The 20787-nt window shown below is 44.2% G+C and overlaps 1 protein-coding gene across 2 annotated transcripts; it reads right to left on the reverse strand.

The window, feature by feature from the left end:
• Positions 1 to 196: 196 nt before the first annotated feature.
• On the reverse strand, positions 197 to 20328 carry SURF4 (surfeit 4). Of its 2 annotated transcripts, XM_038374734.1 has the most exons (6): positions 19997 to 20328; positions 8309 to 8495; positions 6672 to 6748; positions 5712 to 5755; positions 4754 to 4940; positions 197 to 3474 (listed from the first exon to the last, which is right to left on the reverse strand). In XM_038374734.1, the coding sequence occupies exons 1-6, from the start codon at positions 20042 to 20044 to the stop codon at positions 3208 to 3210; spliced, it is 810 nt and encodes a 269-aa protein (XP_038230662.1). In that variant the 5' UTR covers positions 20045 to 20328; the 3' UTR covers positions 197 to 3207. The 2 variants fall into 2 exon arrangements, with proteins under 2 accessions (XP_038230662.1, XP_038230665.1); XM_038374737.2 differs by lacking the exon at positions 8309 to 8495 and having other exon boundaries at positions 19997 to 20122.
• Positions 20329 to 20787: the final 459 nt, after the last annotated feature.

The following is a 20787-nucleotide window of genomic DNA, read 5'->3' on the forward strand; positions in this document are numbered from 1 at the left end:
GATTCTTGGCACATCCCCAAGCTCTGACTGAGATGCCAATGATCGGGTACTTTTTTTTTTTTTTTTTTCTGAAAGGGGTGTCATTTTTATTCCACTTCCTGACACCCAGGAATCTGCTACACAGAGGATATTAATACCAAGTGTTAACCAGGGAACACCATCCCTGAAGGGTCACCAACTGTTTGCTCAAGCTGGATACAACAAAGATGCCATAGTTTTATTTTGATGGTTTCCAAAAATCAAAACATTTTCAAACACAACTAAGATACAAAATACAGCATAAAATGAGAGTTTATACTTTTCTCTTTCCACATAAAGCAAAAAAAAAATGAACTCAGAACACTTTGCAAAGCCAATTGGCAGATTACATCCTGCCTTCAAGAGAGCATTCCAACCGTTAGAGAAGTCACTGCATCAGTTCTGGGAGATATGTGGTACAGCAGTGCACGTGAGACACAGCTAGCCCTCTTGCAAAGGACATGTTGGCTAAAAAGTCACAGTTTGGGTAGCGTACTGGTGGGAAGAGAGCAGTGTATTTAAAAACAAGCCCTCTCTTTACTGCTGATGATGTACTTCACTTGCAAGATCCCTGCTGCAAACAGGCTAGTAACATTTACCTTTCCTAAAGGGGAACATCCATTTTGTGATGCCTGAACTTCCTATGGGGCTGCAGGCAGCCTCTCCAGGAGAGAAGAATTTCATGTGGGTTTGTTTTAGCCCACAAATGCTTGTGCCCAGATAAATTTGTTAGTCTCTAAGGTGCCACAAGTACTCCTTTTTTTTAATGTATCAGTTAGTCTGAAATATTAAACAGTCCCTCTTCTGAAGTGATCATGCTCCTTAACTGGGCAGAATGAGGGGATTAACCTTAAGGAAGCTAATTAAGGGGTAGTTACAAGAGCTGTTTCTACCTATTCACTTATAAATACTTGAATTGTCCACAGCAGCTAGAATGTTTGGAAGAGAATAGTGTTGTAGCTAAGGAGCATGTGTGTATTCTAAACAGTTGCCCGTAGTAACTGCAGTGTGAAAGTCAGTCATATCCTTTATGTATTGAACGTCAGGAGGAAGCTGAAAGATCTAGTTTCCTGCACAATGAAGACACAGGCCTTGCAAGAGCAGCTGAGACAAAAACCTCTCCTAAAAAAGCTGCTGGGGGGATGAGGGGGAGAAGGAGAAAAAAAAAAAAGCACAGGGTAACTATTAAACCCTCTTGATTTCAAATGAATTTAAGAAATCTCTCCAGTGATGGTGCCCTCTATCACAACAGAGGCCATTCTCCCTTACAGCAGTGTAAGTGGCTGAATATTCTTGGAGGCTTTTCTATTTATCACCAGCTGCTGAGAATCCTGTTTTCCAGGGTAAAGGCAAGAGTGCACTGTCCAGGTCAATGGGCTTAGCAGCATTCCTTGGGGAGAAAAGCCCAGGAGCTGGCTGCCTGCTGGAGATGATGAGCTGGGCTGCTCTTCGAAGTGGAGATGTAAGCAGCTACAGTGAAGGGAACCATTGATGCAGGAAACCAGGGCAGCTAGCCTGCTGAGCTGCTAGTTAAGGTCACAGGGCGAGTGTCTCACAGAATCCAAGTCAGTAAGACCAACCAAAAAAAACAAAACCACCCCCCTCCCCTCCAGTTTAGGCCACTAGCAGAGGGTGAAATGCCCCTTCCCAGCAGGGATGAATATGAGGTGAAAGAAGAGATTACACTGATGGGGCAAAGTCAGGACCTCTGTTTCCCTTCAACCCACTTACACTAAAGGATTATTTCCTCTCTGAGCGAAATGCACAGCAGAGAGTTAGAATGCATAAGGTACCTCCCCCAGTGCTAAGACACTGCCAAGTATGTTCCACTCACTAGAAGTCTTAGCTACTACTGTCAAAAATGAGGCAGATGCCATTTGAGACACAGGACTGAGAATCAGTGCAGTAAGGCATCACACAGCTGATTTTTGCAAACTGTTTAATACAGGAACAATGAAGCCTGATCAAGAAAGCACTCTCTCCCCCAGCCTATGAGTGTCTGTACTGGGATGCCAGAGCAGGTGCTTTCCCTTGAGAGTTCTGTACCTGCTGTTGCTCAGTGGGGGGGAAAAAAAAAAAAGGAGTTTGCATGTACAAGAGACTGGCAGCAGTGGATCAAGAAAGCAAAGGGTGCTCTAGGCTGGAAGATCAGACACTGCTCTGAACCCACTGGTGAGGTGATGCAGACTGCATGCATTATGAAATGCTCAGCGTTTGAGCTTTTGCTTTCAATGCCAGGAACAGGGTCTTTCACAGCTCCACAAATATTGGTTCCACCAGTTACTGCTCAGATTGAAAGAACCTGGAGCCACATTTAGATAAATGCTGGTTGGTTGCTGAAAGGAGCCGTCTCTGAATCACTGCCTGGCTTGTTCCCCTTTGTTGGTGGGTAGAAAATACTGAAAAGAAGGATTGATTTTGGCACAGCACTTTTTAAAATGAAATTTGTCTTGAGACCCTTCCCACTAACCTACCCCCACCATCCTACTGAAATCTTTAAAGCAGTATAACACTACTACCCCCTTGTTCCGCTCAAGAACAGAAATGAGACATTCGATTTTCATTACTGAGAATAAAAGCTTCTCTTTCCTCACCTAGAGGAGGATGCAGCTGCTTCTGACATTCTCTTTCTCCCTCCCTCTAAGTGTGAAAGGGCCTTCCTCTTGCTCAGACCTGGGTACAGAATACTGTAATTTTTAAAACCAATGCCTTCTTAGCATAACTCTCCAATTGTACGAACAATACTCTAACCAGCAGCTGGGTTTTATATACAGAGGAGTTTTAGTTCTCTGAGGGGAATGGAGTATTCACTTGTTAGAGTTAAAAAGGAAATAAAAAAAATAACCAAACAGCACACTGAATGATACTGCTGTGTATCTGCTCATAGTACTTTAAATTTAAAAGCCAATACTGAAGTACTCAATGAAATGTGAATTCCTTGGGTTAGTTCCAATTCTAGGAAGTTAAACAATAAAATAACCCTAGGCAATGTTCCTCAAAAAGTAGGATATATCATCTATTATCAGATTACTGGTGCCACCGTAAATTAAATTCAAGACATCTGTGCCTTTAACAGGGGAAGGTACAGGAGGAGCAGGTATATGTAAAATGCTGGCAGGTTTTGTTGAATCCATAGAGAATCAGTCCTGGACCTAAGCTGTCGTGTCCTGAGAAGCTACATTGCTCCCGTTACCACTCTTTTTTCTTCTCGTCCATGGAGACGCCACCAGGACCCAGCGCCACCACCAGGAGAAGCCCTCCAATGACAGACATGGTCTGGAAGAAGTCGTACTTGAGGAAGTCATGCATGGGTTTGTAGGCTGGGATGGTCCAGAAGGCGTTAAAGTAGATGTTGATGGCAAACAGCCAGATGACCAGAGTCAAGGCAGCCAGCTTGGTTTTAAAGCCAATCGCCACTAAGATAATCAGGGCTGTGCCCACGATATTCTGGAGAATCTGCAGTAGCAGAGTGGGGAGGAAAGAGGAGAGTCAGGGTTATACACAGCTATGTTATCTTATAGAGTACAGACACTGCATACCCAGCTCACACAGATATAAATAGCAGTGTAGACAGCAAGCCATAGCTTAGGATGGGCAGAGTGTCCTACACACCCCAGGGTATAGACCCTGCACACCTAAGCCATGCCACCCATGTCTGCACTGCTAATTTTAGCAGTGTCATGTTCTGCTGCCTCCACCTGCCAGAGCCTTTCCTCGCCACAGTGAAAGCATCTGGTAGCTGTAGGAGTCTTTCCCCACTGCCAGAGCCTTTCATTGTGGCGTGTAGCTACACATGTAGTGTCTGTACTCTGCATGCTGTCATAGGTGCAGACATAGCCTTAAAGAAATATGCATGGAGGAGGTGTAGTCGCTGCAGCGTTGTTCAGGAAAAGGCAATTCAACAGGCTGCCGTAAGAACATAAGAATGGCCCTACTGGTTCAGACCAAAGGTTCATCTAGCCCAGTATCCTGTCTTCCGACAGTAGCCAGTGCCAGATTCCCCAGCGGGAATGGACAAAAGAGGTAGTCATCAAGCGATCCATCCCCCGTCGCCCATCCCCAGCTTCTGGCAAACAGAGGCTAGGGACACCATCCTTACCCATCCTGGCTGTGATACAGATACGCTAGGGCAGGTTATCACTAGATTATTTGACATCTCTAAGTTCCTTCAGTAACTAAAGGGCCCTTTCTGGCTACCTCTATTCATGTGAATTGTCCCACTCATTACAATGATCCAGTGGCAGGACTTGCGTGACTGATGGCTGCAAGGTTCAACCCTCAGTTTGTGTGAGACTCTGAGGGTAGATTTTGGGGTACTGTTCCCTGGAATTTAGTTTCAAGTCGGCGCTTCCTAAGATCTTGTTTATGAAGAGGCGAGTAGTTTGGGTTGAGGTTTCTCTGCTGTCACTCAGACCTGAAGAAATATTTTTTACCCTACTGCTTAAAAACCTCAATTATTAATTAATTAGTTAAAAGACTGATACTTTATCCTTCTCTAGTACCTTGTGCTAAGCAGATCATGTGCTTTATAGACGTTAACAAATAACGCACGCAGGAGGTCAGAACACAGTATCTCTAGTTGACAGGACCAAAATCTGGCATTCTTACATAAGAAGACCCAGTGGAATAGATGAGGACTCGAATGAGAAGAATTGCTGGATTGGGATCCCACCCAGGCTGTAGCAGAGCAGTGAAGCCTATTGCCTTGACTCCCAGTTCTGTGCCAGATACTTACAGAAAAGAAGCTAATATCAAAATGTAGCAGTGTCATGAACATGAGGACCAGCAGCACACGTCCACCCAGCTGCATGTACTGTTTGGGGGAGCTTTCCCGCATGGTGGGGACCCCGGCAAACATGCTTTTCCCCTCTGACCGTGACTCAGCCAAAAGCAGCAGCAAGCCTCCCCCAAGGGCAAGGTTCCTGGGGAGAGAGGGGGGGGGCAATAGAGAAGAAAAAAAAAATCAATCTACAGGTCAGTGCAAGAAAAATAAAAGCCACATCATAGAGCTTGTTGGATGTGTCACGAAGATCATTCTATCTGAATGAGTGAGAATGCCACCAACAACCTTGAATTGCTTCTCACTATGTCCCACAGCAATCTGCCCTCCAAGAAATCATCATGTTCCCCACTGATTCAGTAGTTCTTATGGCTCTGCAGATACAAGAGGATCGTGCGTCCAGCGCTTGCAACACTTATGACCATAGTGTGGAGCTATGCAGGCCCCAAGCGTCTATCAAAAATTGCATGCATTTGTGGGATTTTTTTAAAAACGTGCAAACAACATGGGATGTAGATGACATTATGGAATGGAGACTCCTTGCTCCCAATCACCCTGTGCGACTCACTTCTGCCCTGCCATGCATTGCCAAAAACTTCCCCAAAAGACAGTGCACTGGATGGTGGCGGGTTGCACACTTTGATATCTATCAATGGTGCAATGCACATTGACACAAGCACTCCTGGCGAGCATATGCAGTGTTGACGCAAGGAGCCAAGTATGCACCTGCACAAGCAATCTATTGATTGCAGCAGCTTTGTGCAGACGTAATTTGCGTTGACCAAAGTTTGTCGGGTAGAGATGGCCTTAAATGTGACCTTTATAAAGGCCTCTTGATTCCTGTCCCTGGATGACATGCACAGGAGCAAGTCTGCGAGGACAGTACATGGAGGTAAAATAAACTAGGACCTACCTCATCAAGAACTTCAGATCCCATAGAATGCTGTAAGCAATGGTCTAGGAGGGAAGAAAAAAAAAGAAATACTGAAATATTTAAACTATTTCCACCTCCTTGAAAAGGGAGAGCTTTTAGAGTGTTCAAAGCCAGTGTGATTAAACGCAGAACGTAAGAATCAACAACATCTTACAAAGTTACTTAGTTTAGCAAGTAGTTTGGCATGACAACAATAAGGAGCTTTTATGAGAATTCATTAGCCCAGGTGCTTTTTATAGCACCCGCAGATCTGTGACTCTCAGAGCTTTTTGCAGATAGTTAATTAACCTTCAACAATCCCCTGTGGCAGTCAAGTATCCATCCCATTATACAGATGGGGAAAACAGAGAGGCAGGAAGGTTAAACTAAATGCCCAAGATCACACAACTAGTCAGTGGCAAATTTGGGAATAGAACCCAGAAGTTATAACTCCTACTCTTCTGCTTTAGACAAAATGTTAAACAAAAAAACTTATTTTGGACAGGAAGGGTTTTTGTTTTTCAGCATTCAGTGGGGATCTTTCCATTTTGGGATATTCTTGTAGCAATCACTGTGGTGTCAAGACCAAATCAGTTATAGGTCTCTTATGCAGTAGGCTGCTGAAGCTCAAGTGAGTTGCAAAGGGGACCTCCTCCTACTATATGGGACAGGATTGGTTTGATACTTGTCAGTGCTTGGAAAAAAAACAGCCGGCTTATCCTATCTGCATCAGCATCCAAGGAGAATTCCTCACTGCTGTGCATGTCAGAGGAAGAGCAGCTGTAACCATGTTGCCATAAGAGATCATGGCCAATTGAAGGAGGGAAGTGGGCTCAATGGGCTGGGCAGGGCAGGGCAGTCCTTCCTGCTGCTTTAACTTAGACAGATCAGTCCCATTGGGGTTGGTGGGGAGGGCCTGAAAAATAGGGACTGTACTTCAGAAGACTTGAGGCTTCCTACCTGTAATGCTATAATTCCGAACAAGCCAAAGCAGGCATACTGCACAAAGTTCCTACTCAGCACCAGGATACAGCCGCCTGAGGAAGGGAAATTAAACAGCGTTACCACATCTCCAGCTCACACAGGAAACAGTTGGTTTTGGTTTGAATTTCAGCAGGTTAAGGATTTCATGTAGCCAAGTCACAGAGAGCCTCTGCTAGGAGATATCGGGTATCAAAACACTGTTGGTTTGGGGGGGAAAAGTCAGCTTTAAAATCTGCATTCTCCACGGAGCTTCTCTATAGTAAGATATTGTCGTATGGCTCCTGAAGAACATCTCTCCATTATTCCACCAGGTGATGGAGCAAGGGATCAAACATATGCTTTGTTTAGTCCCTGGCACATCGTACTAGTTGGCAGCTGCCATGCAAAGATACATCTACTCTGCAATAAAAGACCTGCAGCACAGCTGTAGCTGGCCCAGGTCAGCCCACTCCAGCTTGTGGAGCTCAAACCGGGGGGTTATAAAATTGCAGCATGGACATTTGGGCTCAGGCTGGTGCCCGCCGTTTCAACCCTGCAAGATGGCTGGGTGGGTCTCAGACCCTGGGCTCCAGCCCAAGCCTGAATGTCTATACTGCTACTTTTAGTCCAGCAGCCTGAACTCAAGTCAATTGACCCAGACTCTATGGCAGTGTAGAGATACGCTTAAGGTCACAAGAAGTTAGACAAAAAACAGCCAAGTATGTAGATGTTGGATATTGCCTTTCCTGAGGTGGTGGTGGGAGGATGATACCATAGTTCTTTCGAGAATACAGAATATTAAACAGAAGCTTTCCTGTAAATCTTGCATTCACAAGAAAACTGATCGCATTTCCCAGCAGGTGGATTTCCACATTGAGAACTTGACTAAAAGAAGAAGTCTATTAAGCAAGCTAACTACAGGGGAAAAGATTTAGCAAAATTACATTTTTGCCTGGACAAAATAAAAAACACAAACCCTGGACACAGGACTTTGAAAGACTAGGCAATTGGAGTGCGAGAGACAATTTTAAAACGGGGGACACGCAATATAAAACGGAGAATTTAGTTTCTTTCCCACCAATGATACGTTCACAGTTCACTCAGCATGGACATAGAAGCTAGACTTGAAGTGTCTAGTCTGTTTCACTTCCTAATCCTTATGAACTAACACAGTGCTATTGCTTTTGTGAATAGGGCAGGATTGAAATGTTTCCCGCATAAAAATAAGACAAATATTTTTCCAGTTGACATTAACCTCCATAAGAAAAACATGGCACTGTAATCATCTTGATATATTGGAGCAATTCCTCTTTTTTCTTTAAATACAGGAAGTATTTTATTTACAGAATGCACCTATCAACATCTGGGTACATATACAGAATTAAATAGATAATACTACTGTCAACTAAGGGACTCAGAGTTTTCATTGACCAAGAGGTACATGGGGACCTCAAAGTCATGGAGCAAAACGTGGGGAGGTCAATGAAAAGTCTTTATTCAACCTATGAAGCATCATCAAAATATAAAATGCTTGATGGGTAAAGAAAAATAAACTAGGCTTCCCATGCTAGCATGAGCCAGAAACACTAGCGTGATTTGGGATCTGCCCTAATAGGCCATTAAGAGCCACTTACTCAGCTGTCCGAAGAGATTTAGGAACACAAAGATGGAGGCCAGGAAATAGCCACAATTCCACGTGGCATCAATGTAATCCCTCTGCTCGCTCCACTGGAACCACATGCGGATGCCATCCTCCAGGAAGGTGCTGATCAGGCACAGACGGGCCACGTGGGGAAGGTACTGCTTCGTCACTCGCAGGAACTACATGGGCAGACAGTGCAGGAGGAGTAATGTCCAAGGCAACCAAGAGCCATGCCCCTCTGCAGACTGCAGGCGTATCACTGGCGTGTGCACACGCACACACCCACCTCCACCACAAGATCCCACTGAATGCAGATGTGCTGGGGAATTAGATAAAGCCAAACCCTCTCAATATCACGCTGGTTTAAAACACCTATGCCTTTACATTTCCCCTGTTCTCATTGGCAAAATTTCCATTGACTTCTTCCTCTGCAGGTATCAACACATTGCGGCATCAGGCCTAAGACTCTCCTATACAATACTAAAAAGGGTTTGACTGTAGATGAAAAACTGACTATGATATTAGTTGATTTCAAGGATGAACACATACAGAGACAGAGGTCAGCCGCTAGTCCCATTAAGAATCACAACCCACAAAAACACACTACTCAGGAAGATGAACTACAATTCAATGCAACCTAGTATTTAAAAATATAATACCACCAAGAGGCATGAGGAAGCGAGCACACTGCTTCTCTTCTTGGGAAGGAAAGTTGTGTCTGATCCTGTGAACAGAATGCTGAAAATTTACCATTAGATCACTCTGCCATTGTGAGAATTATAGATTATATAAGAGCAACTACGGCTGAACAGAACCAAAACATACACCCCGAGGAGTCTAGCTTCTTGTACAAATTGTACACATGCAAGATATCTGCATATTAAAAAAAAAAAATCTAATCACCTCTTCACTCTCCAGTTCTCAGCTGGTGTATCGTTTGAGACTTCATTCGTATTTAAGTAACTGTAATAGAGCACCAAGGCATATCCTGATGGGGATTAATAATTGGTTGTAGATTTAATGCTCTGACACAAATCTCAGCCTAAAGGGCCACAATTTTGGTGTGCAAAGGGAGCCATGTGCGGGCACCTAGAACACACATGACTTAATCAGCAACTGTGTTTGTGCAGGTAGTTGCCATGATTATATGTACCTCTTGAGCAAGCTGGCATACACGTCGGTGTTGGATTCTTGCACTCCATTATTGAAAATTTAGAACCATTGCATTGATCCCAAGTTAATATTAAAAATCGTCCGGTATTATTCCTCCACTGATCCAATCAACGATCCCTTTGGTACAGGAAAGGTATAATAAAAGTTGTTTATTTCCTAACAAACCTGCAAATAGCACATTCCACTTTTTGTATAGAAAGCAGTGACGTAATAGTACCAGCAGACATTTGGTAATAGAGAACGCCAATTGGCTGAAAGTGAGGTGACTGTTTATTTAAGCAACATATTTAGGGCATCAACAACAGGTGCAGAACAGCCAAGTTACCATTACTTCACTTTGTCAGGGATGTAATTCGAGTGACATCTGTAAGGTGTTGTATGTGAGATAGATATGGTCAATTCTAAATTAAACAGCAGAAGAAGAGAAGCAGAAGGTGCCTATCTCCTGATTTTATGGGCAGTTCCCGCTGAGCAATGTCACAGCCAGATGCATGCAAAAGCCTGACTCCTGATGCAGAAATGCCAGGTTTTGCAGAGACTCCTGGTTTAGCAGTAGGGGAACCAGCCATGTGTTATAACCTCCTACAACTCATACACAGTATGTATTAAAAACGATTTATGGGACTATTTGATTCAAGTTGTTTTACTCAGTGTTAGAATCTAAACTCTGTTCAGTGGGGGGAACCCCCACCACCAATATCAAACCAACCCACCCATCTGAATAAAGGTGTTCTTCAAAAAGGTATCAGGAATGCCACAAACAGGAAATTCACAATGAAAAAAAACAAACAAACAAAAAACAGCGTATGTGTCTTGTGTTGGTCCCCTTGCACCAGTGTTTCTTTTACCGTTAGGGAACAGGAACTTAAAAAAAGGTACAAAGTCACACCCAGTACTGACCATGTTCTGTTGATGCAACTCAGTTAACATCAATGGAGGTACACCAGTTTATACTAGTAGAAAATTTACCTAATTGAGTCAGCAAACTAACCAGTAAAAATGTATGGTTTCAGAGTAGTAGCCGTGTTAGTCTGTATTCGCAAAAAAGAAAAAGGAGTACTTGTGGCACCTTAGAGACTAACAAATTTATTTGAGCACAAGCCCAAATAGTTAACATCAGAAGAGCAAATTACACTAGTCTTGGGTCTTATGCATCTAGAGTCTAAAGGGTCAAGATCAAATCAGTTAAACATACTTTGAACACAAACCTCAACCAAGTACAGATTGAATGTTATACTTTGGGATTTTTGAATATAAATGTTTTTCAAAACAGCTAGATGAGTGAATCTGGAGAGATACATTTCTTATAATCTTTGTCATTTAGTGAGATACAAACCAAACAAATATACATTAATACAAGGGAGATGTGACCTAAAATTAACCAATGTGAAGTTAAAAAAAATGCAAATGAGCTCTTTTCTTGGTCCAGAATAGCAGATTAAAGAGAGCTTCAAACTGTATTTCAGTTACCTAAGAAACTCCTACATGCACCCCAAGTGGAGAAACAAAACAAACAAACCCGCTTAAACTGATCATTATTGTACATAACAAAGTTATACCTTTCATCCAAAGTTCAAGCCCAAAATTTGGCATGCTTTAAATGTTATCCTCTGCCAGTAAGTGTATTGTTTATATATTTTTTTAATTATAACGGCTGTAATTTTGTTCCCATTTTTTAGAGGCCCCAGACTCAGCCTCTACAAGTTAATAAACCCTATTCCCACAATTAGGCAATCATGTTGACTTTGCTAACAAAAACAAGCAAACAAACCCTGTGACTTCAATGGAAGAGGATAAGATTACAGGGAAAGAAGAATTACAGATCAAGCTTCTAAGGCACTTGTGATAATACTGAGATTGATTTAGAAGGGTCCTTTTCTGTAGCAGAGACAGAAACTATCACAAACAACAGATACTCCTGGGGGAATTCTGCACCAAAAAATTCTGTGAGTATTTTAAAATTCTACATCCAGCTGCAGCTCCTACTGTCAGCCCTGTGCATGGCGAGGCTCTGGCTGCCATGCAAGGGAGATCACAGGTTCTTCAGGAAAAACTAAAATTCTGCGGGGAACATTAATTCTGTGCAAATTCTGCATTGTACAGTGGCACAGAATTCCAGCAGGATTTCCACAGAGAGACATGGGGAAAAAAGAACTAAATGCTCCAAAAGTACTGGATAGAAAGTATAGAATGTCTACAGAAAAGAACTAAAGGGTTTCTATAGCAAGTCTTACTCCTCAGTTTGGAAATAATCTGAGGTGTTGCTTGTGCAACATGCTAGACATCTGATGAATTCTAATCAGGAGGAAGCAGCACTTTCCATCATCAATCTAATGACTGAGAAGCTTTCAAAGCACCCAGCAACACCCTAATCAGCCACGTTGGACAGGAAAGCATAATAGCTCAACACTTGGGCATCAGGAGGGTTGAAAGCACCTGTTTTAGCATCAGTATCAGTGCACTGCACTGGAAATCCCCACGCAAAAAGAATACATAACCAGCAAGTCAGAAATAGGGGGCAGCCTTGTCTTCTTCCTAGAACAAGAGGAACGGGATCTACATTTGGCTCGTACCATCAAATAGGTAGAGAGCATACAGAGCATGCAGCAAGCATGTAAGAGACCTGCTAAAAACAGTGGCTGATTTGGAAGAGAAGGCCCAAATGCACAAGGCAAGAGAGGCAGACAGTGATCCACCTTCCAAGGTTCAAGTTTTGATTAGAGATCCTTAACTCAGGTCTGGTCTACACTACAAACCTATATCGGCACAACTGGGGTGTGAAAAATATTTGCATTCAAAGTGCCATATCCACCCTGGGCCTAGAACTAGAGTGGTTCTGTGTTTATACTGATCTACAGCTTGCTAAAAAAAGATTTCTAGTTAGCAAATGGCATCTGCCCTGCTTGCAACTCTGAGTCCTGTTAGAATATACTACACTGCGATATTAAGACAAGCTCTCCCAGGTGACAGACTAACTACGTTTAAGACAGAAACAAAGACTCTTCATCCCAAGCATTTGAACAGATTGTGCCAATGCCAAGTGAATTCCTGGAGGGGGTCAGAAACAGACTCTCAAACAGCTGTCTCTTTCCTCACCATCCAAAGCGTACGCAAACCCAACCTGCCAAAGAAAGCCAAATCAGCTGGCTCTTCCCAGGTTCAGAGGAAGGGAGAGTGTGTGCACGCTGACTTAAAGACCTCAATCCAGCTCCCCCACATGGAAGCATGTAATTCTGGTTACTCACCTGGCCTCTCTCAGTGCAGGGAGGCCTCTCCCTGGGCATTCTGTACACTTCGGCCTTTACAAGGGAGAAAGGATTCTCCACCTTGACAGCAGCTTTCCCCTGTTCTTCAGCTACATCAGAAGCTGGAGAGAACATAAGAATGGCCATACTGGGTCAGCCTAAAAGTCAGTCTGGCCCAGTATCCTGTCTTCCAACAATGGCCAATGCCAAGTGCTCCAGAGGGAATGAACAGAACAGGGAATCATCAAGTGATCCATCCCCTGTCACCCATTCCCAGCTTCTGGCAAACAGAGGCTAGGGACACCATGCCTGCCCATCCTGTCTAATAGCCATTGATGGATCTGTCCTCCATGACTTTATCTAGTTCTTTTTTGAACCCTGTTATAGTGTTGGCCATCACAACATCCTCTGGCAAAGAGTTCCCCAGGTTAACTGTGCATTGTGGGAAGAGCTTTAGAGATGTTTAACTAAGGGTATGTCTACACTCCTGTGCCATTGCAGCATCCTAGCATAGACTCTTCCTACACTGACAGAAGGGGGTTTCTGCCAATGCAGTTAATCCTCCTCTCCGAGGAGTGGTAGCTAGGTCAATGGAAAAATCCTTCCACTGACTGAGCTGCATCTATAGTGGGGGATAGGTCAACCTAACTAAATCGCACAGGGCGTGACATTTTTCACAGGCCTGAACAATGTAGCTAGGTCAATCTAATTTTTAGGTGTAGTCCAAGCCCAGGAAAAAAAAGTGTCCACACATGTCTGAAAAGCGACGGGCAGGGCCACGAATTATTTAAGGTGGTTCAGGATCTGGTTTTAAGAGTAGAGTTAGGAGGAATGAGAGGCAGTTTAAAAAAAAAAAGACTTCCTAATTCTTTCCTTTTCTTGATGAGGGCTGTCTGGAAAGTATCTAGATCGGGGTCAGCAACCTTTCAGAAGTGGGGTGCCAAGTCTTCATTTAGTCACTCTAATTTAAGGTTGTGTGTGCCAGTCATACATTTTAACATTTTTAGAAGGTCTCTTTCTATAAGACTTTAATATATAACAAAACTATTGTTGTATGTAAAGTAAATAAGGGTTTTAAAATGTTTAAGAAGCTTCATTTAAAATTAAATTAAAATGCAGAGGCCCCTGGATGGTTGGCCGGGACCCGGGCAGTGTGAGTGCCACTGAAAATGAGCTCCAGCACGCGGGCATAAGGTTGCCTACCCCGATCTAGATGAACAGATACAACTGTAGGGATCAATAGAGAACTTTCAACTGTTAATCAACAAATCGATCTCGCTAACAAGCCAATGAGGGAGGAAGTTATACGTTCTACAAGAGGGAATTTTTTAAATTTAGGCTTAAAGAGAGGGGAAGAGCAGAAGTTAAAATGATTTGATAAAGCAGGAGCAGGAAAATGGAAAGGTGGAGAGAAGCCTGCCCTGGCAACTTCTGCAGAGAATGGGGAGCAGGAGAGGGAGTGTAATGGGAGGTTGCGTTTTGAAGATCAGCAGGAACAAGACTGTGGAAAGGTTGCAAAATAAGCACAAGTGCTAAGGGTCAACTCTACTTCCCAGCATCAGCTTTGGAACCTACCATCTTTTGTTGTAATAAGTCACATGGACGAGTCTCATTGTCACCTTCCCTGAAGCCAAACAGCCCATGATAGAAAGTGTAAATTGTTCTTGCACTCAGGCTTCCTCCCTTCTCAGCACACACAGGAAAGAATTTTATGTTGCCTAGTAAACATGAGTGCTTGCGATCCAATCAGTGGAAGACGAGTAGGATGGATTGAAGGTGGGAGCAATGCTAGGCAACCAATACTACGCAAACCATCTTCTGACATCCATCGTGCATACAGCTGTGTTTATGCAACTCACATATAAGCTTTGAAGCCACTGCTCATAGCAAACGTAGAGAATATGAGGCAAATTCAGAAACAGAATGCACAACAAAAAAGTGTTTCAGAGTAGCAGCAAAAAGAAAAGGAGTACTTGTGGCACCTTAGAGACTAACAAATTTATTTGAGCATAAGCATCGGATGCATCCGATGAAGTGAGCTGTAGCTCACGAAAGCTTATGCTCAAATAAATTTGTTAGTCTCTAAGGTGCCACAAGTACTCCTTTTCTTTTTGCGAATACAGACTAACACGGCTGCTACTCTGAAACCTGTAGATATATGATGGGTTTAAGACTGATGCACAGAACTGGGAGCCAGAAGATCTGAATTCTATTCCTGGCTCTGACATAAAAACTTCTTATAGAGACAAGGTGGGGGAGATAATACCTTATCATGGTCGGTTGGGACGTACATACATACAGGTCTCATGTTACCTTGGGCAAACCTAGGTCTGTATTTCACTTAGATGCTTAAGTGAACTCCACATCCCCGCATTATATTTTTGAATCAAGACCACCGCACACCGCGAGCAGTTGCTCTTTTATAAGCAGCTCTGATTTCGCCAACCTTCACCTGGGGCTCTCATCTCCAGATTGCAGGTGGGGACACAGGAACAGTAAGAATGCTCCAAAGTTCACCAGGAAAGAGACTCCTCTGTTTATTCCTGAATTAGTGACCGTAGGATCAAAGTGGTAAAGGCAGCTGCCAAGTAAACAGCAGAGAGACACTTGGACTGCAACATACTGTTTACAGTCTTGTGTTTCTGATAAAGATACAAGACCCATCCCTGCAACCCCTGATGTGGAGCCGCTCTGTTTCCATAGGGAGAGAAGCATGAGCCAGTGGCTCAAGCACAGGACTGGGAGCAAGGAATGCCGATGATCTCATTTCACGCCTGGCACCGTACTCTACACTCTAGCCTGGGGTGAATCACTTCTCTCTCTATTTCAACCCGTCTATGAAGTGGGGATAATGACCCCGCCCCTCCTCCAAGGAGGAGTCAGTATTTAGAAAGAGGGACTATAGGCCAGGGGTTCTCAGGATAAATTAATTGGTGGCCTCAGAGTGCAGCCACCAAGTCTTGCTGGTGGCCGCTCTCTCACTTTTCCCTAAAATACTTTGTTTTTGGAAAAAAACAAATACATGTGCACATATACACGTCCAAATCATTGCAATTTATTTATTGCTAGCTAGTAAGTCTGTTGTGAAAAGTGATATTAACAAGCATCACTTTTCACCGCAGACTTACTCAGCCCCAGCAAACCTGGGGACAAATTAAGCCTTGGATGGGGCGTCGGGGAAGGCAGCAAGGGCCAGTGGGGGCCAGAACTCCTCAAACACCGTGCCCCAGATGTCTTCCGAGGCGGGCAGGGCCAACTCCTGCTGGCGGCGCCAGGAACCAACACCAAGGTGGGGCATCCTGGAGCAACAGGGAGGAGGAGGGGCCGCTGCTTAGTCCCTCTCCCAATCACAGCCCAAGACCCTGTGGCTGCAAGAAAAGCCACTCGTGGCCACATTGGCCACATTTAAGAAACACTGCTATAGGCTCACTCTGTCATTTTAAAACAGATCAGAGGAAGGACAAGAGCAGGCTAGAAGCTTTCTGGACATCTTATTCTTTAGAGGGTTTCATCTTTGTTGTTCAGAGTTATTTTAAGGTTTCCCCATAGCATTCCACTTTCCTTTTTTCACACAAGCCTCCTGAGTGCAATTCACAGCACTCCAGTTCCAGGTGGGCTCATGGCACATTAAGTCTTCAGCTGCCCATCCTCTACATGAGGGCAAATGTCACACTTCCAGATTATGGCAAGAGTAGGGTGCTTGGCTTATTACTAAACAGAATCAGTGCACTTATTTGGACACGCCAGGCTGAAATAAGGACCTTCCATGCTCTGTTAGCTTCACTGGAAAACAAAAGAACCAGGTTAAAACCAAAAAGAGTTTCTTCACCCCATAGTTCATATAAAAACAAATCTCAGAAAGCTAGAGGTCACAAGGAAGATCTGATCAGCTGCACGCTTACAGGCCCTTGGGATGGAAGATTAAAGAAAGCTCTGCATTTTTTGCTCCAGGAACATGGTTTGGGCATCACATTCTTTCCTTCCACCAGCTAGGATCGCTTCACTCATTTACAACAGTTGCATAGTCTCCCCGCACTCCTGTCTGTCTACATGGAGTAGAGTGCCAAACAACCACCTTCTCAAGTGAAACGGAAGACTAGCCAGAAGTCTACTCCCTCAGAGATAGGCAACTCCTCCTGCAAATCTAGGTAGTGAGTGCAAACTCAATGCAAGACCTAGTTACAGCTACTTCAGCTTTAGATAATGCAGACCGTATTTGGCAACACAGTTAAAGGCTCAGTCTTGAACATTTTATATTCAATTAGAAGCTCTCAGCACTGATCCTTGAGAAGTTTTGCTCCCAGTTACAAAGATTTTTTTCCATTTCATGGCGGATGTGGGCTAGACCAAGGAAACAATTCCACATTACCTACAGTTAGACTGTAAGCTCTTTGGAGAAGGGACTGCATCTTCTGTTTGTACTAGGCACTATAAATAATTATTCCCTATCCCATCAAATCAGAGAAGCTCGTTTTCCCCTAAGCCACCCACACCTGCCAACCAGAAAAGCCCACTCAACTTAAAGCCCACAGTTAAGAAAACGCCAAACAAAACAGGTGCGTCTTGTATTGCACACCCATGAAGTGGGCAAACATTGGTTGTAAGAGAAAGACCATTTCGAGAGCCAAGGTTAATCCTAACCCCAATCTATCTCCCCTTCAGAACACTTTGCCAGCGTTTTAAACAGACTTACGTGTGCCATATTCCCCTCTAGTGGCTGGTTCACATATGGCTTAAAAGCTTATTACTGCGGCTAGTTAGCAGCATTACTCCTTTAGGTCAAGGGGCAGATGCCTATGCTTTGGGTGCTAAAGTCACAGGTTCGAGCTTCCCTAATAACCTGCTCATTACACCCACAAGGAGAAAGCAACAGCATATTAGCTAATCCCAACTATTATAACAAGGAATGGGAAGGAATAAGGCTGTCGATGAGGAGGCATCAAATTTTAGGGTATTAATCTGATGTACTCACCCCAGCCATCCAAAAAATCTTCAGTCTAATCCCAGTTCAAATGTTTTGTTCCAAATGAGCTAAGAACGTCCCTAATACAAAATACCCACTATGCAAAAATATACCCAGTGTTGATTGTTTTGTAAACCTCACTCCCACACACGTATGGGTTTGTGTTTTAGCAGCATAGGTAGTGGTTAGAATAAGCAAGGGGCAACTATTTGGACCTAGAGTTAGCAAATGAATTACTTACTTGCAAAACCTAAGCATGGTTTTGCAATCTGATGGCTGTGTCCACAAACATCAGGAATAGGCTGTAGCTAAGAATAGTCACTTTAAAATAAAATGGGGTCAAAGAGAAATAAAGTTGTGCCAGTGAAAGTTATTCCAGAAAGGGGCAGACATGGTTTCATGCTGGATAAAAAGGCATTCAGGAGTTCTTACAAAATATTTAAGATTCCAGAAATAGTCACATGGGAATAAACAAACAAAAAAAAAAAACCCAAAAAACAACCCACAATAAAAACCTCAGTAGCAGCTAGGACTCAAGAGTCATAACATTTAGCAAAGGATACGAACACAATACAGCAACTGACAGGTTTCAGAGTGGTAGCCGTGTTAGTTTGTATCAGCAAAAACAACAAGGAGCACTAGTGATACAGCAACTGTTTATCTTGTCCTCCTACTGCTGATGGGTCAACAAGACAAACTGGGCCTGATTCTGACACCCTTATTCAGGCCGAGTACTACCAAACACCACACGGAGTCCCGCTGAAATCAACATGAAGACAGCAGAATCTGGCCCTAAACAAGCCATCTGTCTAGAAAAGACAGCGAATGGCAGGTTTTTCCAGTGCTGGTCAGTTACAGGGATTCAAGGGTGGCATATCCATTTTAGATCCTGTAATATGGATCATCCAGCCTTCGTCCTGCTTTAGAAGTCTAGAGCCAGATCAAGTCCGATTTTTCAGATCTTAGCTCTAGGCAGCCAGATGTTACTACCTCATTTTAAATATACTGGTCACCAAGCCAACAGAAATCTTGCTTTACGACACTGTCACAAAGAGGGTGACTGAACACTTCATTCATATTATTCTGCTCACTCACAGCAAGATGGGAGATTCTAAGCTTTGATTTGTCATAGATAACTGTATTATACAACAGCACAAGATAGTCCGTCTAGATTAGCGCCAACATCTACAAGGACAGTTTATACAGGAATGTTTAACAATCCAGGTTGACTTTTATTCTGAATCTAAAGCATAGACAGGGACCGATGGTTTCTCCTCATCTGTTCCATTTAATGATTCTGGACATGGTCTAAGAGCAGTCTGGGGTTAGGATTTTCCACTATCATTTCACTGCACGTTTGTTTTCGCATATCCCCTATTCCCTGTTGCCACATGCCACCTGGACACTTCTTGGAGAGAGATAGGAAGAATGGTTTGGCCTTCCTCACCCCCTTAAGGGACTCTTTACATTTATTAACAGATAGGAAGGAGCCAGGCTCCCAGGAAAGGAGGATTACAGCACTGATCTAACAGTTTCATTCAAACAAGGCACAAGATGCAGGCTCTAAGGTGGGAGCAAGATCCATTTCTTCATGGGTAACAAAAATGACAAATACCTCTTTAGTTAGTGTGGGGCAGGATTACCACCAACCGTCACACCCTGATAATAAAGGAGGGTGATACCTCATGTCCCTTCCAGGATATACATCACTGACTGATTCCCCATTATTCTTGAGGTGGGGAGTAAGGCTCATAGACTGTAAGGCCAGAAAGGACCATCATGATCATCTAGTCTGATCTTCTGCATGTTGCAGGCCACAGACCTCAGCCACCCAATAGGCCCATAAACTCTGGCCGAGTTAATGAAGTCCTCAAATCAGAGAGAGGCAGACCCCAGAGCTCCTCAGGGGAACACACCACTGAGCGATCCCCTTCCTTTATTCAGGGGCCAGGGACAAACACCATGGCCTCTCCGGTGTACAAACCAGACTGTTTCCCTAACCCCCAATATTCTAGGGTGTTGGCCTGCTGGAGACACACCCCACTGACTGATCCCCCACCCCATTATCCTGGGAGGGGCAGGACCCCATAGCAGGCTCATTCAGGGTTACACAAGCTTAGCCGATTCCCATTTATGCTGGGTGGGGGAAAGTGGGGACCCCGAGGTACATATCACAGACCGATTCCCCCTTTATTTCAGTGGGAGAACCCCACAGCCCCTGGGAGGGATACACCCTAGTGCCCCTCTCCCTGCGGAGGAGGCCTCCATCAAAGGGAGGGAGGGACACACACCCACCCACCTGGTCTGCAAAGTCCTCAGCCGTGCTCATTAGGTCATTCTGGCCCATGGTCTCAGCGGCTGGGTGGGTGCTGCAGAGGGCGATTCCTGCAGGCTGGGCACGCACAGCCCTGCTCCTGCTCCTGCTCCTGCTCCTGCTCCCGCAGCTGCAAGCTCCTCCACAGGAAGTGGCTCTGCACTGCTGCTAAAGCCGCTGCTCTCTCCTGCTTCTGCCACGTAGGCCAACTCTTAAAGGAACAGCGCTAGCAGCAGGAGGATCCCCGACAAGGGAAGGAGGGAGGGAGTGGGCTGCATGTAGCTGACATGAGATACAAGGCTGCCTATCTCTAGCCTAAAAAGGAAAGGAGGACTTGTGGCACCTTAGAGACTAACAAATTTATTAGAGCATGAGCTTTCGTGAGCTACAGCTCACTTCATCGGATGCATTCGAAAGCTTATGCTCTAATAAATTTGTTAGTCTCTAAGGTGCCACAAGTCCTCCTTTTCTTTTTGCGAATACAGACGAACACGGCTGCTACTCTGAATCCTATCTCTAGCCTGTGTCTGATTCTTAAAGGGACCTCAGCAGCCCTGTGAAAGCAGCCCCTAGAAGGGAGGAGGAGCAGGATCCATCATGGACATCGCTGCCCTGAAATCAGAGCTGGGCAAAGCCTTGGTGGATTTGGGGTTGAGTTTTGGCGAAATCTGGTTTGCCAAACCAAAGCTGGGGCGGTTTGGATCCAGGACCCATTTTATGGGAACCCAGGAAAGGCACAAAGTTCAAAGCCTGAGGGGGGGGTGGAGCTGCAAAAC

The sequence above is a fragment of the Dermochelys coriacea genome, chromosome 16, assembly GCF_009764565.3.
Source record: "Dermochelys coriacea isolate rDerCor1 chromosome 16, rDerCor1.pri.v4, whole genome shotgun sequence".
NCBI lineage: Eukaryota > Metazoa > Chordata > Testudines > Dermochelyidae > Dermochelys > Dermochelys coriacea.